This window comes from Acinonyx jubatus, chromosome E4 (genome assembly GCF_027475565.1).
Source record: "Acinonyx jubatus isolate Ajub_Pintada_27869175 chromosome E4, VMU_Ajub_asm_v1.0, whole genome shotgun sequence".
Classification (NCBI taxonomy): Eukaryota; Metazoa; Chordata; class Mammalia; order Carnivora; family Felidae; genus Acinonyx; species Acinonyx jubatus.
The window spans coordinates 59,730,846-59,749,338 of record NC_069395.1 but is presented as its reverse complement, the minus strand read 5'-3'; the positions used below and the strand labels follow the sequence as shown (position 1 = coordinate 59,749,338).

The 18,493-nt window shown below is 39.1% G+C and overlaps 1 protein-coding gene across 10 annotated transcripts in view; it reads left to right on the top strand.

The window, feature by feature from the left end:
• The window catches only part of RGS7 (regulator of G protein signaling 7), a 498,690-nt gene that overhangs the window by 446,352 nt on the left and 33,845 nt on the right, over window positions 1-18,493 (top strand). For 8 of the 10 annotated variants that reach the window (XM_053209414.1, XM_053209412.1, XM_053209416.1 and 5 more), the window contains 3 exons: window positions 10,872-10,946; window positions 16,626-16,709; window positions 18,169-18,267. In XM_053209414.1, coding sequence (XP_053065389.1) covers window positions 10,872-10,946; window positions 16,626-16,709; window positions 18,169-18,267 — 258 coding nt within the window. The remainder of the gene's footprint in view (window positions 1-10,871; window positions 10,947-16,625; window positions 16,710-18,168; window positions 18,268-18,493) is intronic. The other 2 variants (XM_053209420.1, XM_053209421.1) reach the window with 1 other exon arrangement.

Genomic DNA, 18,493 nt, shown 5'->3' with positions numbered 1-18,493 from the left:
TGTAAGTTCCCAGTGTCCTCCTGCTTTTTAAGTATTCAACCCCCATAAAATCTGGAAGCAATATACCATTAGCCATATATACTTATCAACCAATGGGCTACTTATAGTTCAAGAGAAAAAAATATTTGAGCTAAATTTTCTTGAAACAAATGTTTCTTTGAAGCCTAACTGAAGAATTAGACAATATGTTTCCTGTTCATAATGTAAGATAATAATGATAATTTATGACCAATTGGTCTGGGATTTAAGTTATAGGTACCAATATGCTTGAGCATACACACACATATACCAAAACACAGTAAATAAAACTCATTTCATCTTTTGAGCATGAGTAGTGTTCAGAAATAGCTATTATGTAAAATGTATGATTTCTCTCATTCATTCATTGATTTATTCATTAAATATTCATTAAGCACCTACTACATAACAGAAAAAAAGTGATGGCATTAAACATGACAGGCAAAGCCTCTATATTTGAGGAGCTTACATTTTGGTAGAGAAAGAATAAACAAAGATAATATATAAGAACATTAGTGTAGAGGCAAGTGCCATAAATAAAAACAAGGTGATATGATTGGAAGCATTATGTCGGACCCAAATGGCAAGGGGCCAGCTACATAATATTTGTGGAAAGAAGTAGCAGCCAGTCCAAAAGGAAGAGCCTGACACATATAAGGAATAGGAGGGAGGTGGATGAGGTTGGACTGAAGTGAGCAGAGGCAAAGAGATACCAGAGTTGGAAAGGTAGACAGAGGCCATTTATGTAGCACCTTGTAGAACATGGGAAAGGGTTTGCCTTCTATCTGAAATGTGATAAGAAGAGGCTTGAAGAGGAGAGTGGTGACATGGCTACATTATTGAAAGGTCAGTCTGGCTGCAGTGCAGAGAACAACTTGGGTGTAGAGTGTAAAACGCAAGAAAGGATTGATGAAGACAAATCAGAAGTCTGCTGAGATAGTCCAGGTGGGAGATAATGGCAGCTTGGACCGGGATGGTGGCACAAGGGGGAGCAGATAAATTCAGGATGTGTTTGGAGTAAAGTGCACAACACTTGCTGTTGAATGAAATGTGGGAAGGAAGGGAAAGCAAGCTGTGGCTGACGGCTGCCAGATCATAGCATGAACACCCTGGTGGATGGATATGGCCTTTGCTGCAAAGGCAGTGAGGAATGGAATGGGGAGGCTAGGAGGAGCTCAGGGCTGGTCAGTGTCTTTTCTGAGCAACTGATCTAAAACTAGTACTGTGTCTGGAAGGCTTCTCCCACCAGTGGTTGGTAGAGCAGGGGCATGATTGTTCACTTGCAGGATTTGGGGCAGACCCTCCTGTAGGGCCCTGCCCAGTGTCTCACTCCACTTCTCCTCCCACCCCTGAGCACAGAATGAATTGCCAGCTCCCCTTCTGTGTGAAGTCCCCGTATCTCAGAACTCCAGAAAAAGTTTTCACGTCATCTACTCTGATCCACTGAATTAGCCTGTAGATATTTATGTCCTGATAAGTTTTCTGAAAGATATGAGAACTTACCTACATTCCCTTAGCCAAAGAAATTGTGAAAAACACCCACACTCTAACTCAGGTGCTTTGGTTGGCTCATTTGCAAAAATAGGAGACACTGTGTTCAAGGAGCATTTTTCTGCTTTCCTGACCCCTGTCAGAACCCAAGTAACAGATTCGAGGATGATGGGTTGGTGCTGGGAGGAAGGACACTGAGAGCAACAAAATTGACAACTGACTGGCAGAAGGCAGAGGCATTCAAAAAATGACCTAAAATGTCATGAAAGCTCAAAAACCATTAAGAGTTAAGGCCATCCAGCCTCACAGGCATTGCTGTCTTAAGGATGGCACAGTAAGTGTAGTTCTCAATAATGACCTTGAATCAACAAGAAAAGATTGCATTGCTTTGGATAGAATTGTGCAAGAATCTAGGGATGTGTGGGAATTATTTTAGAATATCTTTTTTTTTCCAATGGTGAAAATAAAATTGAGTTTTGGCTCTCAGTGATAAATATTCAATCTGCAAAATAACTTTATGTGAACCTCTCTTTTCTGACACCACTAGATAAATAAAATACTTATCTTTTCCTACCTTTGGAAATCAAGTTTAATGCAACAGAGTGTGTCTTTGAAATTCATCTTCTTTATAGAGGTCTTGCTGAGCTGAGTTGTGTGTAAAGACAGCCTTTCTCTGTGTATCTGGTCCGGAGAGGGAAATATGCCTCTTTTCCATTTGGGAACATATGACTTAAGACTCTCCCATAGGGGGCGCCTGGGTGGCGCAGTCGGTTAAGCGTCCGACTTCAGCCAGGTCACCATCTCGCGGTCCCTGAGTTCGAGCCCCGCGTCAGGCCCTGGGCTGATGGCTCGGAGCCTGGAGCCTGTTTCCGATTCTGTGTCTCCCTCTCTCTCTGCCCCTCCCCCGTTCATGCTCTGTCTCTCTCTGTCCCAAAAATAAATAAAAAACGTTGAAAAAAAATTAAAAAAAAAAAAAGACTCTCCCATATCCTTTGTAATTCAAGGCTATTGAATTCAAGACCAATTCCAATATCCACTGATTTTCATGAAGTTGTTATTTTCTAGTTGTCCCATTGTCATTTGTTGCAACAGTTATTGTAAGCCTTTTGAAGTTACTTATTTGTACTACTTAGGAATTTTAGTTATTTTTTGGTGAGTTATTTATACTATGAGGAATTTTATTTGGTTCTGTTCACCAGTTACAGCACACCATTAAATCGTCAAGACCAACAATAGTATTACCTGCAAAATTGTTTTCACCAATTCAGTTAAGTGATCCGTTTTCCTACTTTTCAGCTCTTAACTTTTATGCTGGGGAAATTTCCATTGCCATCAGAGATCTGGTTTAGGTTTATTTCCTTCATGCCTACATTCAACAAACACATTAGGAGTTAAAGTAAAAAAAAAAAAAAAAAGTGAAGACATTTGATGATATTAAGCTTATGGACGAGGAATCCCAAAATCATGTTGCTACTCACCCTCCCATGAATGAGATCCCAGAAGGACAGCAACATAATGCCATCCCAAATGCCAGTTAGCTGTAGGTTATGAAAATGCCCTTGATGCGAACCCAGGACTTCCTAGTGCACAGTAAGTTGGAGTGTGTGTGTTCAGTCTAAGAGGGGTCTTTTTCATTCCCCAACTAAAAATCTTTCCATGCCCTCAAATTGCAACCAGCATTTTGTGAAGAAAAAAATCATAGGACATGAGGGAGATCAATCACTTGTATGAGTGGTAGACCCACGCATACCTGCCTCAGGCTTTTGTCACTTCCTGAAGGAGCTCATATTTTATTCAAGGTAAGTATGACAACTCAGCCTCTACCCAGTGATTTTTTTTTTATTCCAAAGAAATTCTAGCTAGAAATATTTTAAATGTCTAAAAACTGGACATGAAACATGAGCAATGCCTGTGATCACAGAGAAGCCATAGCAAGCTCACTCATTAGGGTCCTCTTGGTAGCTTGTTGAGAACTGTGACAATCTGGCTGTACTTGTCTGCATGGCAGCTGCTAGTCTATAAAAAGGGACTATCACAGAAGGATGAACAGACAGTTACTAGATATTAAGTAGAAGTGGTCTGATTTCAACCAGAGCAGATTAAGAGAGTGTGCTAGGATGCACTGGAAAAGAATTTAGAGAAATGTAGTAGAGGCTCTGAGTAATGGGATGCCACTCCACCAGGTTTTCCATAACTGACGATCAGACATTGGTTTTGCACATTCAATGATATGCACCTAAAAAGTCAAAGACACAAAAGGATGTGGCCGGCCAGGGACAGATTATTGTATAAGCATTAATGTTGAAGTGTTCTGAGCCATGAACCTTGACAATGACTGCATAAAGAGCTGTATTCTAGTGGGAGAATTCAGTAAAACTACTAACATTGTGTGTAAATGAAATCCAGGAGCCATCCCTGATTTCTCTCTTTGTTTCCATCTGTTCCTCTCCCAGCCTTCCTCGTCTCAATAAATGGCACCACCTCACCCAGTTGCCAATAACTAGGAGTCATTGTTGACTCTTTTGCCTCACCATGCTCCTTAACCCAATCCATCAGCAAGTTGTGTTGATTCTGACTTCAAAATGCATCGCTCACCAGGGTGGTACCTTTGCTGCTATCAGAGAGCCTGCGCAGACACATCATTGTCACCCAGAGTCCATAATTTACATTGGGCTTCACTCTAATGTCATGGTGTTGTGCATTCCATGGCTTTAAACAAATGTATAATGAGATGTCTCCACCGTTATAGTATCATACTGAACAGTTTCACCACCGTAAAAATTTTCTGTGATCTGCCTAAGTCATCCATCCCTCTCCCTAACCCCTGGAAACCACTGATCTTTTTATTGTTTCCATAGTTTTACCTTTTCCAGAATGTCGTATAGTCGGAATCATATAGTGTAGCCTTTTCAGACTGACTTCTTTCACTTAATAATAGGCATTTAAGGCCCTCCATGTCTTTTCATGGTTTGCTTATTTCTTTTCATCCATAAATAATATTCCATGGTGTTCCATACCACAGTTTATTTATCCATTCACCTACTGAAGGATGCCACATTTTGGCAGTTATTGTGACTAAACCTGCAATAAACATCCACGTGCAGGCTTTTGTGGGAACATAATTTTTCAACTCTTTTGGATAAATGCTAAGGAATACAATTGCTGGATCAAATGGTGAAAGTATGTTTAGTTTTGTAAGAAACTGCCAAACTGTCTTCCAGAGTGGCTTCTTTCGTGTTGGTCTCAGCCTATCAATAACCAGTGGTTATGGTTGGATCAATGATGTGGTTCTTATGTGGTTCTTCTGCAAGTTGCCCTTCCACAACAATTATCAGGAAACTTTGAAAAAAATAATGCTTTACAACTTACAGAAAAAAGTAATTACATAGCACATCTGGGGCCACATAATAAAGTTGAGGAGAGGGGAGAGCGCATGAGCCCCAGAGTACTGCTTTTCTTGGGGTTGAGGTTGGGGGCCTAGGGTTTCATGGGCTCACTCTTTATTGGTGAATTTAAAACATAAGAGTGGAAATTTAAACACTGGAAGAGAAAGAACAAAAATAAAATAAAAACAAGTAGCCAAGATGATCAGTATTGAAACCAACCAAGATCTCCAAAACAAAGGAGCATCTGTGTTGGAGACAAACTGCTTCTTTATCTTTGAAGTGGGTTCCTCTTTGAAATGGTTGCTGACTCATCAATGCCTAAATCACGCACTTGAATTACAAAAAGGTAAAACAAAAACACAAACAAACCCGTCAAGGCTTTCACTACTGGGCTGTACCATTTTGCATTCCCACCAGCAAGGAATAGGAGCTCTTTTTGCTTCACATGCCCTGTAATATGTGATGTTGTCAGGGCTGTGGATCTTGGCTACTCTAATAAGCGCGTAGTGGTATTTAATTGTTTGAATTTGCAATTCTCTAATGACGCATGACGTACAGCATCTTTTCTTACGCTCATTTGTCATCTGTGTATCTTCTTCAGTGAGGTGTCTGTTCAGACCTTTTATCCATATTTATTTTTTTATGTATAATTTACTGTCAAATTGGTTTCAACACCCAGTGCTCATCCCAACAGGTGCCCTCCTCAATGCCCGCACCCACTTTCCCCTCTCCCCCACGCCCCATCAACCCTCACTTTGTTCTCAGTATTTAAGAGTCTCTTATGATTTGCCTCCTTCCCTCTCTGTAATTTTTTCCCCCTTCCCCTCCCCCCTGGTCTTCTGTGAAGTTTCTCAGGATCCACATATGATATACCACCTCAACGCCAGTCGGAGTGACTAAAATGAACAAATCAGGAGCCTATAGATGCTGGAGAGGATGTGGAGAAATGGGAAACCTCTTGCACTGTTGGTGGGAATGCAAACTTGTGCGGCCACTCTGGAAAATAGTGTGGAGGTTCCTCAAAAAATTAAAAATAGATCTACCCCATGACCCAGCAATAGCACTGCTAGGAATTTACCCAAGGGATAAAGGAGTGCTGATGCATAGGGGCACTTGTACCCCAATGTTTATAGTAGCACTTTCAACAATAGCCAAACTATGGAAAGAGCCTAAATGTCCATCAAATGACGAGTGGATAAAGAAGATGTGTTTTATATATACAATGGAATACTACTTGGCAATGAAAAAGAATGAAATCTGGCCATTTGTAGCAATGTGGATGGAACTGGAGAGGGTTATGCTAAGTGAAATAAGTCAGGCAGAGAAAGACAGATACCAAATGTCTTCACTCATATGTGGATTCTTTTACCCACCTTTAAATTAGGTTGTTCATTTTCTTATTGTTGAGTTTTAAGAGTTCTTTGTATATTTGGGATAACAGTCCTTCATCAGATGTACCATTTGCAAGCGTTGTGTTTTTTTTTTTTCCCCAATCTGGCTTGTCTTTCACAGAGCATAGTTTTTCAATTTTAATGAAGTCCAATATATCATTGATTTCTCTAATGTATGGTGCTTTTAGTGTCATGTTTAAAAAGTCATCACCAAACTCAGGATCACCTAGATTTTCTCCTATGCTATCTTCCGGGGGGGTTATAGTTTAGCATTTCACATTAAGGTTTATGACCCATCTTGAGTTATTTTTTTTGAAACCATAGTGAGTATATATATATATATATATATATATATATGTATATATATATATATAATATATGTTATATATAATATATATGTTATATATATGAATATATATAATTTATATATATAATATATAAATACATATAAATATATATGTATATATGTGTATATATATATATACATATATATTTTTTTTTTTTTTGAGAGACAGAGAGTGAGCAGGGGAGGGGCAGAGAGAGAGGGAAACAGAATCTGAAGCAGGCTCCAGGCTCAGAGATTATTTTTTTAATTTTTTTAATGTTTATTTATTTTTGAGAGAAAGAGTGTGAGCCAGGGAGGGTCAGAGAGAGAGAGGGAGATGCAGAATCCAAAGCAGGCTCCAGTCTCTGAGCTGTCAACCCAGAGCCCGACTCAGGGCTCAAACTCATGAACTGTGAGATCATGACCTGAGCCGAAGTTAGACGCCCAACTGACAGAGACACCCAGGTGCCCTACAGAGATTGAGTTTTTAAAAATATAAATCATATTAAGTCACTTCCCTTATGACATCCCCTTATGTTTAGACTTAAATCAAAGTCCTTACTGTGGGCTATAATTTCTACCTGACCCGACCACTTTCCACAGCTCCAAGCATCTTGGTACATTTCCCTCCCCTCTGATGCAGGAGTCTTCCTTCTGTCTGTTGACTCTCAGAATTTGTTCATAGCCTACACTGAAGCAGGATTACATAATCCAGAATCTGTGTCCAGCAAATAAGATTAAGTAGTAATCAGATGAATGAAAGGGTGAATGAAAGGAATTCCAGTGTAGTTACCTTAAACAACTTCCTTTGTGTGTAGCATTTAGTAAGCCCTGTTGGCCCAAGAACAGAAATAAAAGCTTCAATTGAATGTTTAAAAAAGTATCCTGAGATTGATCACTCTAAAATCTATAACCACTTTTTATGAGGATAAGGAGAGAATCATTTTCATTGAGGTAAAATACATTGCAAATTGAACTTTTAAACCTTGTACTGTGTTACAAAAAGACAAATACTTCAACATTCAAAGTCTTGATTTTCCCAGAATCATGTCTTTTTTTTTTTAATTTCCAGGAATATGGATATTATCAGTTCTATTTGCCACCTTATTCTTAACTCCCCATTTATTTGTCATTTAGGACATTGTTCTAATCACTTCAGAAAATTTCACTTCAGCTACTGGGACTGAATTAAAGAAAGTGGTTCTCCATTACTCTCTTCACTGAAGAGGCCTTAAGTTTCCCCAGTTATCCTGAGCAGAGTGTGCCTTCTGCTACAATAATGTCATTTTGCATGACAGGAACTAAATGATATTCAGATTGTTTTAAGTAAAATGATGGTTTCATCAATGATGAAACCAAAATTTCATCTCCGTTTTGCAACTCATTGAGACACTTACGTGTACACTATGGCAGTAATATTTCTCAATAATATGATCCTTTTCCTCCTTCAGGAATGGATTCTAAGGAATCCAATTGTACTTTTTAATAAATAGTGTTACAGTAATGTCACAACACAGCTTAATTCCATTGAAAATAAATTTATCTTTGAATCACTAGAAATAATTTATGACTCTTTTTAGGTCAGTGTAAATATTATTTCATTATTCCTTAAATTGAACAATACTATGAATTTAATATTATATCTGGCCAGGAGTACATGTTTGAACATTTTTATTGAGTGCTGACTTGGTAATGGTGATGTTATTTGTATTTTATTGGGAAGCTATGCTTAGTAGTGCAGAAAACCAATTTAGCCATAACATTTCATGTGGATCTGGTGCCAGCTAGTGGTACATTTTACATATTAAAATAACCAAAGATGGGCACCTAGGTGGCTCAGTCATTTGAGCATCTGACTCCTGTTTTGGCTCAGGTCCTGATCCCAGAGTCATGGGATTGAGCCCCTCATTGGGCACCATGCTTGGGATTCTCTCTTCTCTCTCTCTCTCTCTCTCTCTCTCTCTCTCTCTCTCTCTCTCCCTCTCTCTCTCTCTCCCTCCCCCTCTGGCCCTCTCCTCCACTTGCACTCTGTCTCTCTCTAAAACTAAAAGAAAGAAATTAAATAACCGAAGACAGCATGGTCTTATTGGGATCAAATTTGCTCAAACGATAAATAAATATATTTCAGCCATGTTGGTGAGAGCCAAGAGGATGTATATAACAATGGATATATGAAATGTTCTGTTGCATAATGCCTTGGCCAAACTTCTCTCCAGTCCTGTGCTCCTACAGTGTGATGATTCACATACTTATCATGCTTACTATATTAGAAGATCATCCCTTTGTCCTTGTATGTCACTATTTATCACAAAATTTATCACAATATCAGAAATAAATATTTATTAAATAAATAATAAATGGTCTGTCTTTCTCCAGGTCATGGAAGGGCATGCCCTTACTATTCCCACCCTTTAACATATAGAAGAAGATTTCTATGATCTGTCTTGCCATGAATCAATAAGAGCATAAAGAATTTCAGTGCCTTGTCTTCCTAATGGACCGAGCCTTACGGGTGGAAGGCTGCAAGGAAATGGAAATTGAATAGGAAATGAAAACACTTTAATATTACTTTAATAGTTTTAAACCATTATCTTTGTTATCTTTGTTATCAGTGGTTGTGAATTCTGGCTGCATATCAAACTCACTGGGGTCTCTTGAAAAATACTTATGCTGCTAGTAGCCACAGAAAAATTAAATCAGAATATCAGACATTGATCAGTATGGTGAGGTAGCTAAAGTGAGTTACTCAGTGTCAATTAGTTACTACATCCCACCCATGTGGGTGTTTTTCCTCCTTACTGCCAAGCAGATCATGGTTTATATATATGGTTTGCATATATAGATATGCAAACCAAATTTGTGATTTATTCATTTTTAGTGCAGTGTGTGTGTGTGCATGCACATGCATGTGTGTATTTGTGTGTCTGTAGTATATATATTTCACATGCAACCTATGTAGAAAAAAAATCAAGAAAAAGGGCTTTCTTTACTTACTTTTGTATCCTTTACACTATTATGGTGGAGCTTCTTCCCAATGGCTGTGCTATCAGGAGAGGGTTCTTCAAGGAAATTCCTGCATGCCAGTCTTCATTAAACCAAAAGTGAAGCCCCTTGCCTGCCAGTGAGTGTGGATAACAGCTTATTTCCAGAATCGCATCACTGCTGCCTTTTTGCCCCGCCTCCTCCCGTAACATCCCAACTGTGCAAAAGTCTTTTTCCACATTCATAGTTTCTCTGTAATCACTTTCAAGTATATCTCATGTTTAACGATCTTACATTCTGTGGGAAAAAACAGAGAAACTGCACAGAGTTATACAACATGGTACTTCTTATACTAGTACCAGAGATCCCTATATCTGGTACCAAAACTTGAAAGTTAGGGAAACACAACCCACAAAAATGCTTCCTTCCAATCACTTCTAAAGACTAAGTGATATCTAAGGACCTTTCCAGATATAAGGTCCCCTGTATTCTTGAATCTCCTTTTTTCTCTTTTTCCTCCCACTACCTCTCCCTTCCCTCTCCCCCCCCCTTCCTTTTCTCCCTCTCCTTCCTCCTCAGCCCCATCCTCTCCCTCTTTTCTTACTCCCTCCCTCAACCCCTCTCCTCCTCCAAATACAAAAGAAGGTTTACAGTTCTCTGTTTCTGTGCAACAGAACAGTAAGTCTGGCAAAATGATGCTCCTGAGATTTTCAGAGAACCAGTAACAGGCTGACCACAATCCTATTCTGTGTATGGAAAACAAATATTCCTAGTCCCCCAGTTTCACGAATCATTGCAAAAAAAATTCACCTGCGATTTGAGCTGGGTCAACTAATTGTAGTTTTCCAACTTGGGAAGCAAACAGCCATTTGATAACAGTGTCACCTCGCATAGAGGAGTACTCTGAGCAGGGCTGTCTGTGGGTACCAGCTAGGCCATCAGCCGCTTGGTCTCTGGACACCCTTGCTCCCAGTCTGTTGGATTAGCCCCTACTAATGTCAATACCCACTTTCAAAGGCAGAGTCTGTGCATTTCTTGTCCCTGTTTCTCTGCAATATATTCAAGAATGGTATCTGAAGTCCTTTATGTGCAAGGAGTGAGAGTGTACTATATTTTTTTACTGGCTCCGTTGATGGGTGGCTGTGGCCATTTAGAAAGAACTTCCAGAGACCTGTGTCATCACAGCTTTTGTTCAGGTTGTGGATGGCAAGTCATTAATGCATGAATCAAAACCTCATCCCCAAAGATTCCTTTGTCTCTCTGTTTTTCCATTTCCAGCCTGGATGTGTAAATACCACTGAAGTGGACATTAAGAAGTCATCCAGAATGAGAAACCCACATAAAACACGGAAGGTAAAACCCACCTTTGCTGTGCTGATCTCGGTAATAAGTAGCACACCATAGGAGGACGCCATAGGAGGATGCCAGTCATAAAAAATTTTCTCCCACTTCCTGGAATATATTCTAGCATCTTCCCTGCTCTTCCTTGTTCCTTGGCTGGAAGGAAATCTGGGAGCTCACACCCTGGTCTTCCGTCAGTCCATCTCTCCTGACCAAGTAGAACCATCACGGTTCTCCAGCATGTGGTTTTCCAGCACGCACAGGTCCCAGGGCGTGCGAGTGTCCCTGATGGGGCAGAGATGCCAAGGATACCTCCTCTCTCCATTGGAAAGAAGGGTCATCAACAGAGAAAGGCTTCTCTTTCGGAACCCGGAGGATGAGGAAACACAGATGGAGATTATCTTGGAAAAAGTGATGTTGATGAGAGAAGGGCATTTTTAGAGAAGATTCTGAAGGAAAAGAGACATCGTCATAAAGATGCAGGACGGCAGAGTTTGCATGAGGACCCCCTTTTAACACCAGAATTTTGTGACACAACCGTAAGAGAGTGGTTGTTTGTTCATTTGGTATCTGTTACATGGGCTAATACATCACAAACAAACGAAAAGAAACCTATCCAGAATTCGGTGACATTGTAAATAATCTCTTGAAAATACATAGCAATAGTACCTACATATTTATTTAAGTAACACAGACACACAGAAGGCATTTTTATTCATTTCGTGAAGAACACTTGATGCATATCAGAATTTCTAGCTTGAGGACATAGCCCATGACTGGCACCAATGAATGAAAGCATTCCAGAAGTTTAAGACCTTCCCTTTTATGGCTATTTCCTTATGTGGCATTAGGGCTTTCCAGGGTGTATGTCCCTGCTATAGGCACTGAACACTTTTTTTTTTTAGTCTTATTTCTTGTGGTCTTTTTCCTCTATCCCTAGAAATATCATGTTCAGAGGCCCCAGTGTGATCCAAGTACTTTTTATTTCTTTTAAGGCAGTTTACCTTGATGTCAGGGTAAAGAAGCCAAGGGAAGAGTGCCACAAAACCTGCTCAGATGCAGTACTCCAAAGCTGTGGCTCCCAGGGGCTCTCTGAGAGAAAGAGGCAAAGCCAGACCAAAGCAGGCCTGTTGGCCCTGCTCTCCTGTGACGGGCCTCATGCAGTTCCTTGCATCCTCTGCACGCAGCACAGCCTGAGGGCACTAGGGACTGGCTTTGTGCTGTGGAACAGCATTCACAGCTGCAATCACTCTCCAAAAGCCACCTTACCACTACTTCTGAATTTTGAAGAATTACTTTTCATGATACCTTCCTTTGTGTCAAGTTTTCCCAACAGACACCAACTGAGATATGCTCTGACTCGGAAAGAGAAAGCATATGGATGGGCAGAGAGGACTTAAAGATAAGAGAGCCATCATTCACACTGTCTTCTTAACGCCATCCGGTATTGTTATTTTAACAGTGTTTCACATGGCAACGTGCTTTCTGAACGCTTGAAAAGCAGTACTTGGCATTGCCGTGCTTCACTTAACAATGGGAAAACACCAGGCCTGGCAAGGTGAAATGCTGTAGAGATGGAACCACTAAGCTCTATTTGTCTTGGTTGTGGTAGAGTTTCCTGTAAATCAACAATGGTAGAACCACAGGGCCTAAAGCAGAGCTCCCTAACTCGAAAATTACCAGAGAACAAAGACAGTTTTTGCCCTTGTTTTCATGCATGCCCTTGTTTTCAACAATTGGAGAATGCTGATTTTTTTTTTCACCTTTGGATATATATAGCTTCTCATATTCAAACATGTTGAATTTTCTAGAATCTCCACAAGTGTCATTTTACATAGAAGGTTATAGGACTCTAAGCCACATACTGGGTTTCTTTTTTAGAATTATGACCACTGCTACTTTAGCTCATATTTGGTTAGTAACTGGAATGAGCCATTCAATCAGTGGATTTAACAGGTCTCTATGCTAGGCTTTTACTGGTGTTTAGATGATAAATGGGACAGACATGACCTTGCGCTCATAGCTCATGATCTAATGACAGTGTACACCTTGAGCAAGCAGACAAATGTCTATACATATATAGCCACATAATTGTGTTAAGTGGTATATATTAGTCTGCTCAAGCTACCATAACAAAATGCTCCAAATGGCTTACATAATGGGAATTTATTTACTCAGAGTTCTGGAGACTAGAAGTCCCAGATTAAGTTGGATTTTGGTGAGAGCTCTCTTCCTGGCTTATACACAGCTGTCTTCTTGCTCTGTCCTCACATGGCAGAGAGCTATGGTGTCTGTCCCTTTTATCAGGACAGCAGCTCCATGGGATTAGGGTCTTACCCAATGGCCTCCCTTAATTTTGATTACCTCCTTATAGTCTCCATCTCCATATACAGTGACATTGGGGATTAGGGCTCCAACATGAATTTCAAAGGGATGCAACTCAGTCCATAACATGTTATCGAGGGAATTTAAATGATTTGGGATTCTCAATTGCCACACCATTTTATTTTAAAAAATGGCAAAACAACAAACTATCCCACTATCCTCTGAAGTGTTCACAGTTATGTCCTTGGGGAGCAGGCAAGTCTGTGGGATTGTAAGCCCTAGACACAAATGGCAGAGGCCAATCTGTCACCTCTGGAAACTGCCTTTGTCTTCCACAGCTAATTGGGCTGTGTCCTTTATTCCCTTAGCTGTGAGACCACGCTCTGTCTTAAACCACTGCTAGTAAGAAAGTGGAACCCCTGAATTTAAAATCTTTGCAAACAGAGAGAGCTTAGCAGAGAGAGCTGCTGTTAATTTATTTGGCATTCAGCTGCAATAATATTTCTCACGATTATATAACAAGAATAAGGGACTCAGTAAATCCCTAAAGCAGTAATCCATCACATGTACCTAAACGATATCAGGGTTTGGAATGTTATATTTAATTGTTGAATTTCAAATATGTATATCAAATATGTGAAGAGAAGGCTTAGATGTATATCTTATTTGAGATATGTTTAAGTATTTAGGCAGTTTTTAAACCTGTCTTTACTAAAATAGAAAGAAGTAAGTGAAAATGTGTTTCCGTAAGTCTCTATGGATGATAAGGTAGCACAGTCAGAAGGAAGTCAGCCTAATCTAGGCAAATTTTAAGGGGCACTGTGTGCCTGGCTTTCTTCAGTCTGCTTCTAAAATTTTAATTATAATAGCTCAGCCTGTGTGTTAGTCAGGGTTCCCCAAAGGGGGCAGGAGAGAGTGACAGAGATAGAGAAAGATTTATTTTAAAAAATTGACTCACACAGTTGTAGAGGCTTGGCAAGCCCCAAATCTAATGAGGTAGACCAGTGGCTAGAGTCCCAGGGAAGAATTGTCATCTGCTGACAGAATTCCCTCTTGCCTGGATGAGGTCTATCTTTTTGTTCTTTTCAGGCCTTCAACTGATTGGATGAGGCCCACCCACATTATGGACAGCAATAGGCTTTATTCAAAGTCTGCTGATTTAAATTTTAATCTCACTCAAAATACATCCTCAAAGAAGCAACCAGAATAATGTTTGAACAAATATCTGAGCACTGTGGCCCAGCCAACCTGACACAAAAAATTAAGCATCACAGGATGAATCCTTCTCTACGACAATAACTAGAAGGGTCCGGGTCCTAGAACAACACAAAACCTGAGGAAAATTAAAAAAGCATTTGTGCATACATGACTGAACCCACACTTTGGATGACTTCCTATAACTCCAGAGCCCATATTTCAAAACAACAGTAAACTGTTTCTTGTCTCATTACTTTTCTTTTTTCTATCACCTTCATTTAGGCATTGAGGCACTTCATATTTTAGTTAATAGCTAATGTGCACATTCTGGAAGAACAGTTAGCAAATTCACAATTAAATGTCTAGTTTTCTGCTTTTAATGCAGTGGCTACAGCTGTTTATACATAAAAATACTGGCATTTCCTCCTGTCTGTATGCATAATGTGGCATTTTAATCTTAACAGAAGAAACTACTCATGCCTTACAGTGACACAAAAGGGTTTTAAGTAAGAAGGACAATAAACTTGCAGGCAATAGACACTCTGATCAAAATGGCTACAAGCAGGGAATATTCTAAAGCCTTGGGAGCCAGCAGGGGCAGAGTTAGCCCTGGGGGTGATGGACCCAGGGACTCATCAGGGTCTCTCTAACCCTGCCCTCTCTTCTCTGCCCTCTCTCTGCCAGGGCTTCCTGCACATGGCAGCAAATGTGGTCACAATCCATTTTCTAGCTGAGCTGAGAAATCCAGAAGAAAGAGAAAGATCCCCTCCCTCCACCACCAGTCAGACAAATCCCAGAGATTTCACTCAGTATAGACAAGCATAAAAACTGTCTGCACTCTTTCGTTTCTGCTTTAAAAGTAGAGAATTTTCTTAGACCTCTTTCTTCTAAGACGTGAAGGGAAATCATATATGAACATATTTATGTAGAACATCAGATCTGTTTCATTTTATGAATAACTTACCCAGTATTCATTTGGATGGTACCCTATATGAAGAAAGCTGGTCCAGGAATAAGTGGACATGTTCATCACATCAAAGCATCTTGATTAGTAACTAGCTTTGCTAACAACTCAAAATGGATCCCAATTAGTTAATTTTCTTTACCCCCAGCTGCAGACATTGAGACATTCAGACAACTCCATGTCCCTTTCTCTCCATTCCTACCTGTTGCTAGGTCTACTCCACCCACCCTAGGCCAATATTTTAACATATTAACTTAAAAAAAAATTCAAAGCCTTTTACATTTCAGATGATCCTCATAACCTGTCTGCCAAACTCGTATCAATTTCCTTACCTCCTTTGTTCATAAAATAAGCCCTCTATGTAAAACTTCATTATTCGTGGCCATTTTCACTGTAACCAAGAATCAAAGTTAAAAGCTATCACTGGTCCCCAGAAAATTAAAGGCACTCTGACTGATGAAAGACAGGACACCTGATGTTTACCTGCATGTAAGACAAAAAATGGAAACTCCACAGTAACCTCAGAGCCAGTAGCGAGACTGCTAGAAGACAGCTTTAAACACCGCCTTCCAGTGATGTGATTCTTCCATGGACCTTCCTGAACCTATGTGCTGTGCATACATACTGAAGTAATCATAGAAATAGAGAGACAGAAGATATTTTATACATCATTTTACTTCCATGACACCACAAAATGTAGTATTTTTTCCAGCAGTGTTTTAAATTGTTTTTAATCTTAACCCAAAAACTTACTGTTAAAATAGTCAGCTATCTTATCTTATAAGCATTTTTATATGAACTATAGATTCTTATTAAGTACTTTAATTAAACTAAGGTAAATAAGAATGTAATGTTTAAACCTTAGAGTCTTTTTATTTTCTTTATAAAAATTAATGTAATACACCTGAAAAATAATAAACATTGGACAATGTCTACATTTATTTTCTACAATTATTGAATAATTGGTGATCTTTTACTCACCCAATTTTAAAAAATCATCAACCTCAACTGTCACTTCAGAGTTCAAAGTTCAAATATGAGTATTAGTAGTTCACATAGGCCTTCTCTGTTTCTTCGGTGAAAATTAAGTCTCCTGTACACAGGCCCTATGCTCTTGTTATTGTTTTCTTTCATGATACGTACCACAGTTTTAATCATATGTTTATTTGTGTGATTATTTGTGTAACATGTTTCCCCTCCGCTAGGTTGTGAATTCCAATGGAGGAGGAAGCATACCTATCTTTGTTTATTTCTACATCCCTAGTGCTCAGCATTATCTCCAGCATACAGTAGGTGTTCAATAAATGTTGAATGAATGAATGGAAGAACAGAAAAAATTAAGCCATTCAGTTCACTCCTGTTAATAATTAATTCACGGCATATGTGAATACAACCCATATTTGTTGGGTTGAATTGGATGCCCAGTGACAGAAATTAAGTTCCAAGAGGTTGACACTAGGTCAAGAGAGGGCAGATTGAAAGATTTACCAAAGATAGTCTAAATTGGATAATTCAGGCAGGTTAAATCCAAGTGAGTATCTATTGAAGAAAGGCTAAGAGCAAAGTAAGGAGGAGTTACAAGGGAAAAACCAAGTCCAAAGGTCCATGTATAGAGCTAACAGGTTAACATTAAGAAAAGATAGAGTCCGAGTAAAAACAGGTCAGGAACAAAACACAATAGAATGTAGAGATACTTGTATGGTTAGTGATGGGCCTGAAAATTGGCTCATTTAGACATCTGTATCTACCCTCTTCTGATTTCAAGAGTTTCTTCCAAACCTATCTGGTAACTTCAATTTTGTGGGGCTTGAGCAGTTTTATTATGTCCTTATCTTTCATCCTCTTGTCCAAACAAAAAGTGCTCAGTAGCTTATATTAAATCCTTTATTTTAAAGTCAGAATTCTTTGATATGAAAGAAAAAGTTATTTGGCTTCTCCCTTGAGTTGATATGTGAGATGCCTCACCTTCAGGTGAAGACTTTTTTTTGTCTCTGTAAGACTCTAAATATTTATTTGTACGTACTAAGCAGTGGGTCTTTCTCAAAAAAGAGTATTCCTAAACAGTAGATTTGGCCTTTTGACAAAATACTAAAGAAGCACTGGGGCATCAAGGATTCCAAAGACAGGAGAAAACTTTGCGGTCACCGATGCTTGCAAAAGGCACCCAAAGGCACCAAATGTCAAGGCCCGTGTGGTGAGGTAAATAACCCAATGCTGAGGTGGGAAATTTGGAGCACTCTGGGGTGTCCTTGATCACACTAGCAGAAACCAACAAATCAACAACAGAATTGTTGACGTAGTCTCTCTCTTCAGTATTCCATTTTGTAAAACTCAGATTCTTTTCATTTTCTTCTGGTTTATAAAGTGTTTAATCTATTCTATATCCACCCCTATTTTATTTTGAAATCAATATTTATTAAATGCTATACAGTGTTATTTCCCAACTTAGTACTCTCAGTCCATCCCCAAATTTTATTATCAGACTTACCGTGATCTTTCCATATAATCGATTATTCTGTCAAAGTTAATAATCTAACCACATGTTTTTTCAAAGAGCTGTGCTTCTATTTTATATTCATAAGATATTTATGACAGCAGTGTCTTTGACTTTTAATGAGAAGCTTAATCAAATATGTAACAAAGCTTTGCGTTACCTTACTGAATATATAACACAGAATTACCTTTTAGAAAGTCTGTGGCTATAAATGATATTTTGTCCTAAAATATTTCTTTTTTACTTTAATATAGTCTGTCTATGGTTTACAAAATGACATTAGAAGTCACAGTCCTACCCACACACCCACACCAGAAACTAAACCTCCAACAGAAGATGAATTACAACAACAGGTGGGTCTACCTAAAAAATGATCTGTTAAGGGTTTACAGAGTAGTAGCTATGAAGACTACATGGTGAATCTTAATGACAAGCGTTCTCAAAGGTTATTTGAAGGGTTGACTGTTTCATAGAGAAGATTTGCAGTTAAAAGTTCGTGAAATCACTTATTTTAAGGTGTGTAGTCCCTCGAAAATGTATCAATATAGACAGGTGTTTTTCACACCTCTTCACTCTTTA